Source organism: Elgaria multicarinata, chromosome 11 (genome assembly GCF_023053635.1).
Source record: "Elgaria multicarinata webbii isolate HBS135686 ecotype San Diego chromosome 11, rElgMul1.1.pri, whole genome shotgun sequence".
NCBI classification, from domain to species: Eukaryota; Metazoa; Chordata; class Lepidosauria; order Squamata; family Anguidae; genus Elgaria; species Elgaria multicarinata.
Genome location: NC_086181.1, coordinates 16,511,538 through 16,527,135, shown reverse-complemented (window position 1 = coordinate 16,527,135; position 15,598 = coordinate 16,511,538). Strand labels below are relative to the sequence as shown.

At 41.7% G+C, this 15,598-nt stretch overlaps 1 protein-coding gene across 3 annotated transcripts in view; it reads left to right on the top strand.

The window, feature by feature from the left end:
* The first annotated feature begins 4,380 nt into the window (after nt 1-4,380).
* The window catches only part of CCDC47 (coiled-coil domain containing 47), a 28,330-nt gene continuing 17,112 nt past the window's right edge, over nt 4,381-15,598 (top strand). The window contains exons 1-5 of one of the 3 annotated variants that reach the window (XM_063138690.1): nt 4,381-4,455; nt 10,587-10,849; nt 12,399-12,506; nt 13,016-13,190; nt 14,557-14,678. In XM_063138690.1, coding sequence (XP_062994760.1) covers nt 10,592-10,849; nt 12,399-12,506; nt 13,016-13,190; nt 14,557-14,678 — 663 coding nt within the window. In that variant the 5' untranslated portion in view covers nt 4,381-4,455; nt 10,587-10,591. Of the gene's footprint in view, nt 4,496-6,757; nt 6,779-10,586; nt 10,850-12,398; nt 12,507-13,015; nt 13,191-14,556; nt 14,679-15,598 lie in introns of those variants that run through there. The other 2 variants (XM_063138689.1, XM_063138691.1) reach the window with 2 other exon arrangements.

Below are 15,598 nucleotides of genomic sequence, written 5' to 3'. Positions count from 1 at the left end.
TTGTTTAATATGATGGAAGTCTGTGTCATTTCCTGTTTGATTTGGATCTCCTTTTCATATAGAAGTGTAAACAGCACAGCATGAAAGTGAATGCAGCACAACCACGGCTGCATTCAGTTGGACACTGGCCTGGCAGGGGTCTGAGGGAGCGAAGAAGGCGGGAGCGTAATTCGATTTGCCTTTTATGCGATCTGTGGTGTGAATTATTTGGGAGGGTTTTTTTACCTGAAAAATAGAGACTTACATAAAGTTCTGCTTGTGTGGTTTCAATGCATCCTTTTAAAGCGCTACTGAACCACCTGCTTGTTGCGCATAAAGGCAGCCACGTTGTAGTAGATTTTTCTAAGTACCATAAAAGCACATGAAACTAAAATGCAGAGTTGTTGCAATCTAGTCAGGCTCAGTCCTGCAATATAACATTGAACGTTACAGCAGGGGTATTGTCAGTTGAGGCTGGTGGCTCCTTTTCAATGGGGCAATGAATCGGCTCTGGGCTTCAGTCAGACCTCTAAAGGAACTATCCAAGGTGCTGAACCCCATCCCGCAAATGGGTTCAGCACCTTGGATGGTTCCTTTAGAGTTCTGACTGAAATCCAGGCGAATTCACAGCCCCACTGAAATAGGGGCTACCAGCTTCCACTTGTTGTAATCTACTTTCTCAGCCTTGGACTCTTGCAATATGGATATACCACTACATTGCACTGCAGGCTATCATAAGCCACTCTCTCAATGAACTACTTCCCTCCACTACTTACTGAGAAAAAGCACGAATTCTTGCACACGCACACACACAAATACTGCTATTTCTCTATTGTTTCTTATATCCCGCCAGGAAGAAAAAAATGGCATCAAAACTAATGGAACTCCAATCTCCAGAAATAGGACCTGCCGATGTTATAATTTGTATGCCTATAGATTCCCGGGTGCTGCGGTGACGTCCTAGACTCTAGAAACTAGAGGAGCAAAGAGAAAATATCACGTCTATGATGGGCCTTCCGCTTTGGGTATGCGTAGATGTGAAGCTATAGAAAAACAGATGAGGTTTTCCTCTTAAGTTATGACAGGATAACAGTGGTACAGATTCGGCGGTAAAGCTAGCTTGCAATTGTTCTGATCCGAGCATTTCAGAGGGGAAAAGCAGAAGAATGGAATCAGCTATAGTGGAACTATGATTCTCAGGGATTTAGGAAAAAAAACATATGCATGCATACATTCCAGGCCACTGGATTTATTTGAATGCATGCCATTTATTTAGGGTGACCCTATGAAAAGGAGGACAGGGCTCCTGTATCTTTAACAGTTGTATAGAAAAGTGAATTTCAGCAGGTGTCATTTGTATATATGGAGAACTTGGTGAAATTCCCTCTCATAGAATCATAGAATACTAGAGTTGGCCATCCAATCCAACCCCCTGCTCAATGCAGGAATCCACCCTAAAGCATACCTGACAGATGGTTGTCCAGCTGCCTCTTTAATGCCTCTAGTGTGGGAGAGCCCACAACCTCCCTAGATAACTGGTTCCATTGTTGTACTGCTCTAAGAGTCAGGAAGTTTTTCCTGATGTCCAGCCGGAATCTGACTTCCTGTAACTTGAGCCCATTATTCCATGTCCTGCACTCTGAGATGATTGAAAAGAGATCCTGGGCCTCCTCTTTGTGACAACGTTTAAGTATTTGAAGAGTGCTATCATGTCTCCCTTCTCTTCTCCAGGCTAAACATGCCCAGTTATTTCAGTCTCTCTTCATAGGGCTTTGTTTCCAGACCCCTGATCATCCTGATTGCCCTTCTCTGAACATGTTCCAGCTTGTCTGCATCCTTCTTGAATTGTGGAGCCCAGAACTGGATGCAATACTCTAGATGAGGCCTAATAGAGAGCCGAATAGAGAGAAACCAGTACCTCACACAATTTGGAAGCTATATTTTGTGAACCGCCCAGAGAGCTCCGGCTATTGGGCGGTATAGAAATGTAATAAATAAATAAATAAATAAAATAAATACTTCTATTAATGCAGCCCAAAATAGCATTTGCCTTTCTTGCAGCCATATCGCACTGTTGGCTCATATTCAGCTTGTGATCTACAACAACTCTAAGATCCTTCTCATTTGTAGTATTGCTGAGCCAAGTATTCCCCATCTTGTAACTGTGCATTTGGTTTCTATTTCCTTGGTGTAGAACTTGGCAGTTATCTCTATTAAATTCCATTCTGTTGTTTTCAGCCCAGCACTCCAGCCTATCAAGATCACTTTGAAGTTTGTTTCTGTCTTCCAGGGTATTAGCTATTCCACCCAATTTTGTGTCATCTGCAAATTTGATAAGCGTTCCCTGCACCTCCTTCGTCCAAATCATTAATAAAAATGTTGAAGAGCACTGGGCCCAGGACTAAGCCCTGCGGTACCCCACTCATTACCTCCCCCCAGTTTGAGAAGGTTCCGCTGATAAGCACTCTTTGAGTCCTATTCTGTAGCCAACTGTGAATCCACCTAATAGTTGTGTTCCATCTAGCCCACTTTTAGCAAGTTTGATAATCAGAATATCATGGGGCACTTTGTCAAAAGCTTTGCTGAAGTCAAGATATATTACATCCACAGCATTCCCACAGTCCACAAGGGAGGTTACCCGATCAAAAAATGAGATCAAATTAGTCTTACAGGATTTGTTCCTGCAAATCCATGTTGGCTTCTAGTAATCGCTGATGCTGCATTGTTTTCAAGATGCTTACAGACGGACTTCTTTATAATCTGCTCCAGAATTTTCCCAGGGATGGATGTCAGACTGACTGGTCTGTAGTTCCCAGGTTCCTCCTTTTTGCCCTTTTTGAAGATAGGGACAACATTAACCCTCCTCCAGTCATCGGACACCTCACCCGTCTTCAATGATTTTGCAAAGATAACAGACAGCGGTTCTGAGAGTTCTTCCACTAGCTCCTTCATTACTCTAGGATGCAGTTCATTGAGCCCTGGAGATTTGAACTCATTCAAAGAAATTAGGTGTTCCTTGACCATTTGCTTATCAATCTCAAATTGCATTTTATTGCTTTTAGCATCCCTTGCTAATCTCAGCTCATTCTCGGCTTTAGCCTTCCTGACTCCATTTCAGCACTTCATCACAACAGTTAAAGCTGCAGGAGCTATACTAGAGTGACCAGATTTAAAAGCGGGCAGGGCACCTGCAGCTTTAACTGTTGTTATGAATTATGGTCACCCTAATTTATATATTTACATTTTTTACGAATAAATTTGTCAAACTGACAACAATCTGTCTATGCAACATTTTTCTTTTTATTTGTCCATTTGTTCTTTTTTATTTGTCCATGCCTTAAGAAGAGCTCTGTATTTATTTGCTGATTGCATTTTTATACCGCCCAATAGCCGAAGTTCCCTGGGCGGTTCACAAAAATTAAAACCATTCAAAGTATAAAACTAACAGTATAAAACATGATATAAAATACAATATATAAGCACATCCAGGATAATTTGGATGCACAAATGAACCTAGTATTTTAAGGAGTCTTAGTGCAAGCTTTTCATATCTACTCAGAAGTAAGTCCCATTGAGTTCAAAGCAGATAAGTAGGGCAAGGATTTCATCTTAAAATAATTATTGTGGCATGTGTCTTCATGGCCTGGTTCGAGCCTCATTCCACAAAAGCTTATGCTTAAAGGCACCATCCTATGCATGCTGGCTGGGGATTGCATGGAGTCATAGGGTTTTTCTGTGTTAAAACATGCATAGGATTGCACCCTTAATCTGTTTATGTTTTCTGTAGCAGACAATTAAGGCTACCCCTCTGAAATGTATCTGCATAGCATTAAGGAAACTCACTATATTCCAGGGACCTGTTGATGGCATGCGGTCCTCCCTTATTTTACAAGACAATAAAAGATACAGGTCCCTTCTTCCCCCACAACCCATGGTTGGGAGAAGGGGGTTATTTGATCCTGTCCCTGTTTTCAGTGGTAGAACCAACTCAGTCATGAGACATACCATGTATTACTTACAAACGTTCCTCTGAACATGTGCAGAGTACTTTTCCCACACTGAGGAACTGCCACAGTCATTCTCTCTCTCAGACCTGTTTCTGGGGGAAATGAGGTGCGCAACTTCCCAGGCCAACCTGAGCCTCAGCACTTGCCCCCGACCCACTTTTCATATTTTTCATAAGCATCGCATGGAAAAGATTTAGTCAGCATCGCAGCCCTGCCACCTGTTTGAGAGACAGAGGCGCGAAAGTTCTTCTTCCCCGAAAGAAACTCAAGTTGGAGGCGGAGCTAAAGCTCCACAAGGTCCGTCCCCTTTCGGTCTCTCGCTCTGCCTCCCGCCTCTCACCTTTCTTTGGCCTTCAGATGCAAGGCGCCTGCGCAGACTTACGCAATTCACGTACCTTACGGGGCGGGAGGAAGGACGGAAGGAAGAAGGGAAAAAACCCACGAGCGTTAAGCTCAGCAGAGAAACGAGGTGGGCCTCGTGAACGTCGTAGCAACAACGCTAGTCTGAGGTAGTGGGCTTGGGGTAGGGGGTCTGAGCGGTGCAGACATACGGAGAGTGGGTGAACCGCCGCTTGGGGGACTTCTCCGTTGAAGTATAGGTAGTAATTATGTCCCCCACCCCACGAAGCAGGGTGTGTGTGTGTGTGTGTGTCATGCAGATTGAAGTACCCCCCCCCATTTTGTTACAAAAAGGTAGACAGACCCACGTCTTTGTGTACTACTCTTAATTTATGGTCATTATAGTGGGTGGGGGGCCAATGAGAGCCCGCAGGGGTGGGAAACCTGTGGCCCTCCAGATGTTGTGCTACATTGATGGTGCTATATAAATAAATAATAATAATAATGTTCTGATCTAGTATGACTCTTCTTATGTTCTGGAACTCCAACTCCTATCAGCCTCTGGCCAGCAGTCAGAGATGTTGGGACTTGTAGTCCAGTGGCATCTGGAGAGCCACAGGTTTCCCACCCCTGTCTTAAGGGATACAACTGACTGCTTCATCCCTTGTCCTGCCAGTCCTGGTTGGGGGCCTCAAGCCAATAGAGGGGACCCCACAGATTCACTCCAAGAGGGATGGACTTTGTCCACCCTAGGCTTGAGGCCAGATGGCAATGAATGGCCACTTTTATTGTAGTCCTCCTTTGAATGTGTATCCTACGAACTCTGATTTTTGCTCCAAATCCCCCCTCCCCTCCCAATTACCCTTTTCATTTCCAGGAACAGTATTGAAAATAATAAAAAGGGAAAGTGTTTACTATCTAAGACTGAGGTATGGCTATTTTATATAGATGGGGGAATGTGTTTGTATATAATCTATATAATATCGGGAGGTGGGGAAATACTGTTTGATGTTGAGTGTCAGGGCTGAAGAAAATAGATGAAATTCTTGTCTCTTATATCGGAGCTCTAGGAGTCCTGCAAACTAAGCGTGTGGGATATTTATCTGGCTGACAATAGAACTAGAAACATTTTAAATGCCAAATCTCTTTGGACATAGAAGTTTAATGCTGGCTTCTTGGAATTTGACATTGGTGTTTTCCCCCAGCCTTGGGTTAGGTTTATGTTTCAACTGACATTCTTTGTCTAAGATCACTTAATATGGATTAATTACCTGCCACAGCTCTTTAACCACTGGTTGTATTCAGACTTGGAATTAAAGAGCAACAGAAATGTGGATAATTTCCTAATGCATGCTTAGAGCTGGAGTGAGGCATCTGATCTGTAAATTTGAGGATGGAACCACGTTGCTGAGGCAGGGGATAGGTTACTCAGATGACTAGAATAAAAGGATACGATACAGTGTGTGTTCTCTAAAGTAACCCTTGTTAGTTTCTTCCCTGCCTAAATTTTAATTTTTGTGTATAGACCTTCTTATTCTAAGGCTAATAGTGGCAATGTGTCTTCATCTCATTCCGTTTTCTGACTGGAGGGGAGATTAATACCCCCATGTTGCTCCAGTGTTAGAATTTGCATGTTGAACCCTAATGTTTCAGTTCCAGTACACCGCCCAGAGAGCTTCGGCTATTGGGCAGTATAAAAATGTAATAAATAAATAAATTCCAATTCTTGGAAACTGGGCCATACATGACAGTTACAGACAGCCCTGATGGGCAAAAGCTGTGTTACTTCTTCATCACATCCACATTATGTTTTTATATATACATGTATATATGTGCGTGCATGCATGTACACACACAAATACACACATTTGTGTGTCTGTATCCTACATATGCCAAAGGCTTAAATATACTATCATTCTGGTCCTTAACTGATTGAAAGATAGTCATTATTATGTTTTATTACTACGGCTGCTGTCTTAAAAATTTATTTTATTGATGACTGTGCTGCAAGGCAGCTTGGAGGTAGAAAGATATATACAGCAGACCTAATTCAAATTCCTGATCAACTGTGAAGTTCATTTTGTTCCCCCTTGGTCTAGTTACTCTTTCCACCTAACTTTCTTCATAGAGCAATTGTGAGGAAAATATAGAGACTGGGTTTTGGTCAGATTTTTGATTTTTAAGGCAATTGCTGCTCTGTGTACTTGGGCTAATTTGGCATTCAGGCTGGGTGTGCCAAAAATTAAATAGCCTTGTCTTCCTTCGGGCATCCTTGTATATTTCCCAGGCTTGCCTGTCTATAAAAACGTAGCTGGCTGGTGGGATGGAGGGAAGTGCTCTGGTTGCTACTGCTAATTTTAGATTGCCTGACTTATATCACATACCTTTTAAGGAGCTCCTTGTAACGGAATAGGAAAAGGTTCAGTGTTGCAAGTGGCAGGTACTGACAACAGGTAACAACCAATGTCAGTGCATAATGTAACTCTAACAAGGGGGCTTGACTTTCCTTTGGCATTGTGATGTTGGGAATTGCAGATGGGTGGAACACCTTATGTATTACAATAGACTGTTGCTGAGTAAAAGCACGTAAGTAGGCCTTTTCGGTTGTGGCACCCTCCCTCTAGAACACCCAGAGGTTGTTCAAGAAGCAAAAAGTGTGTTGAGCTTTCAACGCCTCTTCAAGACATATTTGTTTAGACACGTTTTCTGTGACCTGTAATGGATTATGACAACTGCTCCATTTGTCTTGTTGTAATGTTTTTAAGTATTTATTGTTTGCATTGTTCTGTCACTGTTTTTATATTTTGTATTGTAATATATTGTGAACCGCTTAAAAATCTTATATTAAGTGGTATAAAAGTAGTATAAATACAGAAATTACTGCCTGGGACATCAGTCTTGCTTCAGCAACAATGTAAAGAATTTCCCAGTGCCACATAGTAATAGTGACAGTAAAAAGTGTTATACACATGATGAAGTGCTTGTGTAGCAGGTGTGCTGTATTGTGACCTAGGCATGGCTTCTGCAACCTTTTAGAATTATTTGAGGGTGTCAACAAACATGCTGGCAGATGTTTTAAACTTAGGGTTTCAAAAAATGTTCAACAAGGTCCATTATCAAAGGCTCCTAAGGGCGCAATCCTATGTATATTTAGACAGAAAACATCCTACAACTCCCAGTTAAACTCAGCTAACCACACTGGCTGGGAAATGCTTTTTCCAGCACTTTTTCTGCCTAAATATGCATAGGATTGCATCCTAAATAAACTTTTTTCCTGTATGTATGTGAGGGGTAGGAAGGGTGATATTTATTAATCATGGATATTTTCAGTGAGCTGTCTCTGCACTGTGCAGTGGCAGAGAGAAAAATCCAGATTCCACACTGGAGTAATTAGCAAAGGAGGTGTCATCATGCTACTGTATAAATCTAAACTGTGGCCATTTTTGGAATACTGGGTCTAGTTTTGGTCCCCGTTCTGAAAAAGGATACTGTAGAACTGGGAAAGGGCAACCCAAACATTTAAGTAGTTGGAGCATCTGTTGTATGAAGAGAGGCTACAATGTTGTGGCTTTTTAGTTGAGAGGGTAAAAAAGGAAAATAAGATATAGACTGATAAAATGACGGTTGTTATAGGGTATGTATTGACCACGTTCCATGACAATAGGAACACCAAAAATTAAATTGAAATTGAATCAAAAATTAAAATGGTGCAAGCTGACTAATGTGGGTATAATTTCTTGTAGAGAAATATTTGAAGATCAGTAATATATGCACGTTCAGCCTGTGCTCTGACCAGAAATCAGAAAGTCTGAAACATTTAACAAATCAGTATTCATGGACAAAAGAGAATTAACCTATTAAAATACGTATAGTAAAGAGAATACAGTATAAATATGCATAATGATATTTATGCAGGTGAAGACCTTTTTATTCTCCCAGCATTTTAACACTCTATAAATAAATTTTAACTTGATGTTTTAAATTTGTAATTTTGCATTGCTGCTGTTTTTATCTGGTTGAGCTTTTATATTGTATTTTATATTATGGTTTTATACTGTTGTTTTATACTTTGAATGTTTTTAATTTTTGTGAACCGCCCAGAGAGCTCCGGCTATTGGGCGGTATAGAAATGTAATAAATGAATAAAGAGGGCATTAGGGCTTTCTGTCCAATTAACACTTTTTAAAAAAAAAAATGAACAAGGAGAGGTGAGCACTACATACACTGTAAATAATCAATGGTGATTCCATTATCTTAAAACATTGCCTAAAAGTTTTTAAAAACAATAACCAGTGCAAATAAAACTCCAAGTCATTGTAAACAGAATTTTCATGACCGAACTTGCCACAATAGTTACACTTATTTTTTTTAAACTTCTCTCCAAAATAGATTTTAATGAAATATTTTTCCATGGTAGCAAAATCACTGCAACTCAGTAAAAGAATCATTCTCAAGTTGACTTGATCTTGGTTCATGTGCCGCCCAACACAAAGTGGTAGGTCTCCCACATTTGACCACAAGACGTTAGCCAGTATTCTGCATTGAGCTACAATAGCACTACTTGGAAGTATAACTAGGCTTCAGTCCTCTACACACTAACGTGGGAACAAGCCTAACTGAACTCAATGGGACTTGTTTCTGAGTAGACATGCATAGGATCGAACTGTTAATAATGGCACTGCACAATGATTCTTTTACTGCACAAGGTGGTTCCATTACCTGTATGTTTACTTTTCTTCTGATTAAATTAAAATATGCAGAGAAAATGAATGAGTGGAAAACCTTGTGTGCTGAGTATAATTTATGCGGGGGGGGGGGGGAATACTCAGCTGCCTAAGATTGTGCAGGGCTAAATTTGCCTACAATTACACTAAATGCAGAAAGGGATGTCCAAAAAAGATTATTCTGTTACTGAAGTCATTTTGAAAGTTTCGGACACTCTGAAATATTTAAAGCTTTTTTATTCAGCTGAAAAAAACTCCCAGAAAGGCTTACAAAGATCAGTAACATGACAATCCCTCCCCTCAGACTTGCAGTCTAAAAGACTCAATACCAAAGGAAAAGGTTTTGGGAGGAGTAAGGCAAAAATCAAACTCTGATACTACGTCCTAGTGATAAAGTTCTTTATAAGCATTCTTTCTGGTAGAGATGGATGAAGCAAGCTCCATGCAATTATTCCTTCTGGGCCAGGTTGGTTTCCCTTTCAGTATGATGTTTGTCCTGGGAGGCAGGGATTGCACCTAGCCTCCCAGTGGGCCCTGATCCTCTGGCCCATGGATGGAAAAATAATGCTGAACTATCTGTCTGATCAAGCAAGGCTGCCCTTCATGGCTAAAAGGCAGGTAGTCCAAAGGAATTATTGGCAGACAGTGTTTCTGGCGGACTGGACTCTCTATGTTGACAGAAAGATAGGGAGAAAAACTCAAGTCCTATTAGGCTCAGGAAGAGGATTTCATCCCTCCCCTCCCCAATAATTTATTTATTTATTTATTTAAGGATTTTTATGCCGCCATTCAGCCAAAAAAGGCTCTCACGGCGGCTTACAAAAGTATTTCTTGACAGTCCCTGCCCACAGGCTTACAATCTAAAAGACATGACACAAAAGGAAAGGGGATTGGGAGGGAGGAGGAGGAGGAGGAGGGGGAAAAGGAAAGCAAATTCAGGCACTACAATCTTAGTTGCAAAGTTCAGCAGTTACAGTTGACAGCAGGAGGGAGGGGGCTCTCAGCTGGAGCTGGACCCAGGCACGGTGGAGAGGTGCCTGGCTGCTGCTTCCTCCCTCACTGGTGGCCTCTGCAGAGACAGTTGGCAGCAGGAGGGAGGGGGCTCTCAGCTGGAGCTGGACCCAGGCACAGTGGAGAGGTGCCTGGCTGCTGCTTCCTCCATTTCTGGTGGCCTCTGATGGCTGCTTCCCTTTGTACATTTAAGTAACGTAGAAGTGTGGTGCAAGAACACTCCTGTGTTGTCTATATGAAACCTTGGAAGTGGTTTTCTGATCTGGGAGTGTTCTTCTGGCATATGGGCATGTCTTACATTCTAAAGAAGCAAATTGTACAAGTGTTGCAACGTGACCACAACTCCTATTTATGAAAGCGAATTGCAAAATAACACGCAACAGCAGCCTGCAGATTGTGCTACATATTTCAAGTATGTGTGCCTATAGTTGATAGCGTGTTGCCTAATTCTGCATTGCAATCATAGGAGAAATTAAAGCATTTCAAGACTGAAGATTTTGATGTCTTTATCTCTTGCTTTCCCCAGCAACCATGAGAAGTCTGTGCTTCTTCCTAGCTGCTCTCTTCATCCCGTGGGGTCTGTCTTCGGCGAAGTTTGATGAATTTGACGATGGAGATGACATTGTGGAGTATGATGATAATGACTTTGCTGAGTTTGAAGATGTGATTGAAGATCCTGCCACAGAATCTCCCCAGCGGATCGTTACAACAGAAGATGACGAGGAGGAGGCCACTGTCGAGCTTGAAGGGCAAGATGAAGGTCTTGACTTTGAAGATGCCGATGCACAGGTGATGTCGCATGAAAGGGCTGGCTTGTTGTTTTTGATGTGTGTATGTATGAGGGGGATGCTGATGGAGAAGTTATAGGGCTGACCAGCCTTTTCCACTGGTAAACCTAGATGACATATTATTTAGTGTATATAGTATACACTTATTTATTGTTACATTTCTGTACTGTTTTTTTCAGGGGGGGAAAATCCAAAGTGGTATACAAAGATAAAGCACATAAGACCAATTCAGGCAGGCAGATAAACAAAAATGATCATTGTAGAAAACAAACAGCTGCAGAATTAATTAGCCAGTCAACTTAGAAGTTTCTGAAGACTTGAATTGTCCTAAAAAAAGGCAGCACGGAGGAGACCACACCAATGTTTTAAGGGAAGACATTCTAAACACTGGGCCCCCAGTGGAAATGGTCTTGCTTTTTATGGAGGCTATCTAGAATACATGGTGAAGTTTAGATTACAACTGTACTCTGAGGAACTACTGGAGCACCAAGGACTAAAACACACAGGCATGAACTTGTAAACAAACAAGGTGTAGTACATAGATTTCAATTATGTCTGGGATAAGGCGTGAGACTTGGCAAGCATTCCCGCCCTACCATCATTTAATGTGGTTTTGCAGTGGAATTTTTCACTCCTTTCAGAGCAATCCCATACATGTCTACTCAGAAGTAAGCCCTGTTGAATTCAATCAGGCTTACTCCTAGGTAAATGGGTACAGGATTGCATCGTCCTTGGACTGTTTCATCCACCTGATGGAGTAGGTGGCTGCTTTTGAAAGTTCATACCACAATCAACTAGTTGAAGGTGTTACAGGGCTTTGTCTTTCGTAAGCATAGGTTACCACAGGCCTCTGGACTATTTTTAAAAGTGCAGAGGCAGTAGGACTGAGTTTTTTAAAAAGAGGAGCAACTACACAAACATTATAAGCTTCAGATATCTGAAGAGTTGGAGTCATTAGGCAGGAAGTCGAAGGCATAATTTCTCCTTTTCATACTGTAGAAGTGCTCTTACATTAACTTCAGCAGTAAAGTACTTAGTCCCTGAATTGTTTGTACAGCCATTGAGTGTGGATTAATGTCACTTCCTTTTAGCATTGTCACTGTGCTGGGAAGAAAAGTAGCTGACTATCCCATATTCCTTTGCATTTTGAAAGGGGCTATGAAAGATTCAGCCTTCCTTTGTCCAGCTGGACAGCCATAGTTGGACTTTATTCCAGAACCAGCCACATTGTCATTATCAAGTATCAATGGAAAACCCAGGGAATGCTCTGAAGCCACATAGTATTGTTTAAATCTAAATCTCAGGTTGCTCACTTCCTGGGTGGGAGGCTACTCTGGACCCTTCCATAAGCCACGCTGACTTTTCAAAAGGAACAGTAATTTATAAGCTGAGTAATAAATGACACATTCCAGTGTGATTCCCGAGGTTTAATGCCATGGCCAGTGGTAGTTCAAGCAGCAAATAGGATGTTCTCAGAACAGAAGCCTGTTTTATTGAAACAACTTTCAATAAGTTTGTTTCCTTGCTTTCAACTTGTTTTCTTATTATAGGAAAGTGATACAGAGAGTGAGCCATATGATGATGAAGAGTTTGAAGGTTATTATGAGAAATCGGATGCATCTCCTGGCAAAAATAAGGATCCTATAACCATTGTTGATGTAAGTGCATGTTATGAGAGTTTTACATGTAGCCCTTAATTACATTCACTTGTAGTAATTCCTACCCTAAACTAATATCATTAAGGCTGGAAAACTATACACATTTATCAGGCAGTAAGTCCCAGTTAACTTAATGGGGATTACTTCTCAGTAGACATGTATAGGATTGCACTGTTAGTCGTTCGGTGTGTTAAGCTTCCCTGCTATTGCTATGCCCCTCCACTCCACCCTAGTTTCCACCAAAACATATAGATCTTCCTGGCGTTAGGTCCTGTGTGAGGTTCATCTCCTATCCAAAGTTATATTTTACTTGTTCAACGAAGCTGTATGAAGTGCTATGAGAAGGAAGGAGTGTGGTGATTTCATATTCTCTCTGTGCCAGGAATTTAGTAATTGGTACCCACTAAATGAATGAAAAATTAAGGTGAATTATAACTGGGAGCCAGAGTTTGTGTTTGGAAACCGTTTCCCCTCAAATGAAACAGTTTAACAAAGTGCATACTCAACAGGTCCCTGCCCACCTCCAAAACAGTTGGGAGAGTTACTACATGGAAATTTTAATGGTGACGGGTCTGCTTGCTTACATCATGAACTACATCATTGGGAAGAATAAGAACAACCGTCTGGCTCAGGCCTGGTTCAATAGTCATCGGGAGCTGTTGGAAAGTAACTTTGCCCTCGTTGGTAAGTTGCTTTATGACTTGCTAAAGCCTGCCCGCCCTCCACTTCCTCACTCCTTGTCCACAGGATCAAAGTTAAGGAAGAAATGCTGAAGATCCTTGGAGTTAGTGTGGATCAAAGTGGGGTAGTAGTATAGCTTAGCTAGAAAGGTGGCAGAGGGGAAGCAGAGAATTAATTTAAAGGAGACAAATTAGACAAGATCACAAGAGTGCCCAATACTCAGTGAGTTGGGGAATCGGTCCAAAGGAGGATGTTAGGGGGAGAGAGTAGAAGGCAGCAGCTGGGTCAACAAGAGTATCATCATAAACGTTGAAGCCAACAAGGTGGCAATGTCAAAGAGCTTGAAGGTTGACCAAGAATTGCAATGGGGTAGCATGATATAGCCTGCAGGTGCAGAGAGAAGGGGAGTTGTACAAAATGAACTTTGGATGTTGTTTGAACATAGGAGGCCAAGGGATGGGGTTTGGGTTGAGAGTGGCGGAATTCTGCGAGGAGGTTGTCATCACCACTGTGGTCTTCAGGGTGTGTAAGAGGAGAGACCACCTAGGCAAAGGGCAACAACAGTGTAAAAACTCACTGGAAATGTTTATTTTATTTTATTGGACATAGCCCACCCCATCCCAAGGACTCAGTGTGTCATAATATGCATTCAAGAAAGCTTACAAGACTGAGCTCTTCCGGCAGGACTATCCAGTAGAATTTTTGGAATTTTTAGTATGTTTTTAGAATGCTTTTAGGATGTTTTTAAACAGTATATACCATGTTTTTAATCAGTATTTTATGTATTTTTTGCTTGTTGTTCCCCGCCTCGATCCAATCGGAGAGGCGGGTAAGAAATAAATTATTATTATTAAATATTCTCTCCTTTTCTTGTCCACCATAAGTCAGTTAACATAACACCTTCTGCCACTTCTAGAAGATATAAAAGGCTCAGGCTTTCCAAATCTGAGGGGTGGGCAAGTGGATGCCTCTTTGCATGCCCTTGTGGATTTGATTTAGAACATAGATAGTATACTTTAAAATTTGACCAGATCAAATCTTAAGGACATGGTAGAATGTAGTAGTGAAGGTGATTTCTTGGGTTGGCTGGTGCGGGTATTTTAAGACTTTCTAGGTTCTCACAAGCACCTAGAAGAGGCTGAAAGGCACTGTAGACGATGGAGTATTGGTGTAATAGGTTGCAGACAACTCCCTCCCATTGAAAGACAGGCTGTAGCATTTCGCACAAACCGAAGCCTCTGAGCTGTCACCAAAGGTATAACGTGCATTACAGTGAGAATGTAGAAATCCTTAAATTATCCGCACCAGCTACCCCAAGAAAGGTATATGATAATAGGCTTTTGTTAATTCGCATGTGCTTTCTTTCAAGGGGATGATGGCACAAATAAAGAACCCATAAGTACAGGCAAGCTGAACCAAGAGAATGAACATATTTATAACCTCTGGTGCTCCGGAAGGGTGTGTTGTGAGGGCATGCTTATCCAGCTCAAGGTATGAGAAAGTTTAACTTGGAGCGTCGTATGCTTTTAAATATCTGAAAGTTGAAGACTTCGGCCACGGGCTCTCTTTCTAAAATGACAGAACCCCAATACAGAAGAAGTGTTTCACTTGGTCCCTCTTTGTCTTGTTCTCCTGGAACTAAGAGAGATGTCTATATTAGGTTTATATCCCCACCCTCCAAATACATTATCAGGGTGACTTACAATGAAATATTAAAAACACCATAAAATAACTAATACATTCAAATAAGCTAAAAACAACTGAATAAAAGCAGCAACTAAATAGGTTTTTTCCTAGGATTGAAAAAGCATCAAGGTGTGCACCAGGCATACCTCTCTACCCCAGATGGCAGGGCTCTGTTGAGCATCTCAGAGTGCATGTAGGCCCATCAAGTAAGGGATGATCCTTCAAGCACCCTGGTTTCAAGCTGCGGAAGGCTTTAAATTCAAGACCAGCAATCTAAGTTGGTCCTGGAAACAGTGTGGGAGCCAGTGCAGTTGGTGCAGTACTGCTGTAATAGACTCATAATGTCTGGGCTCAGTGAGCAGCTGTATTCTGAACTAACTGCCATTTCTGAACTAAACAGCTTGGGGCCAGGCTATCTGAAGGAACGCTTCCTCCCATATGTACCTGCCCGGACCCTAAGGTCATCTTCATGGGTCCTTCTCCGTGAGCCCCTGCCAAAGGGCTACCAGGAGGAGGGCCTTCTCTGCTGTGGCACCCCGGCTGTGGAATGAGGTCCCTAAGGAGGTTTGCCTGGCCTCTACACTATAGTCTTTCAGACGCCAGGTGATGACCTTTTTATTCTCTCAGCATTTTAACAGTTTATAAATTTCATTTTAACTTTGCTATTTTAAATTTGTATTTCTGCACTGCTGCTGATTTTATCCTGGTTGCGCTTTTATATTGTA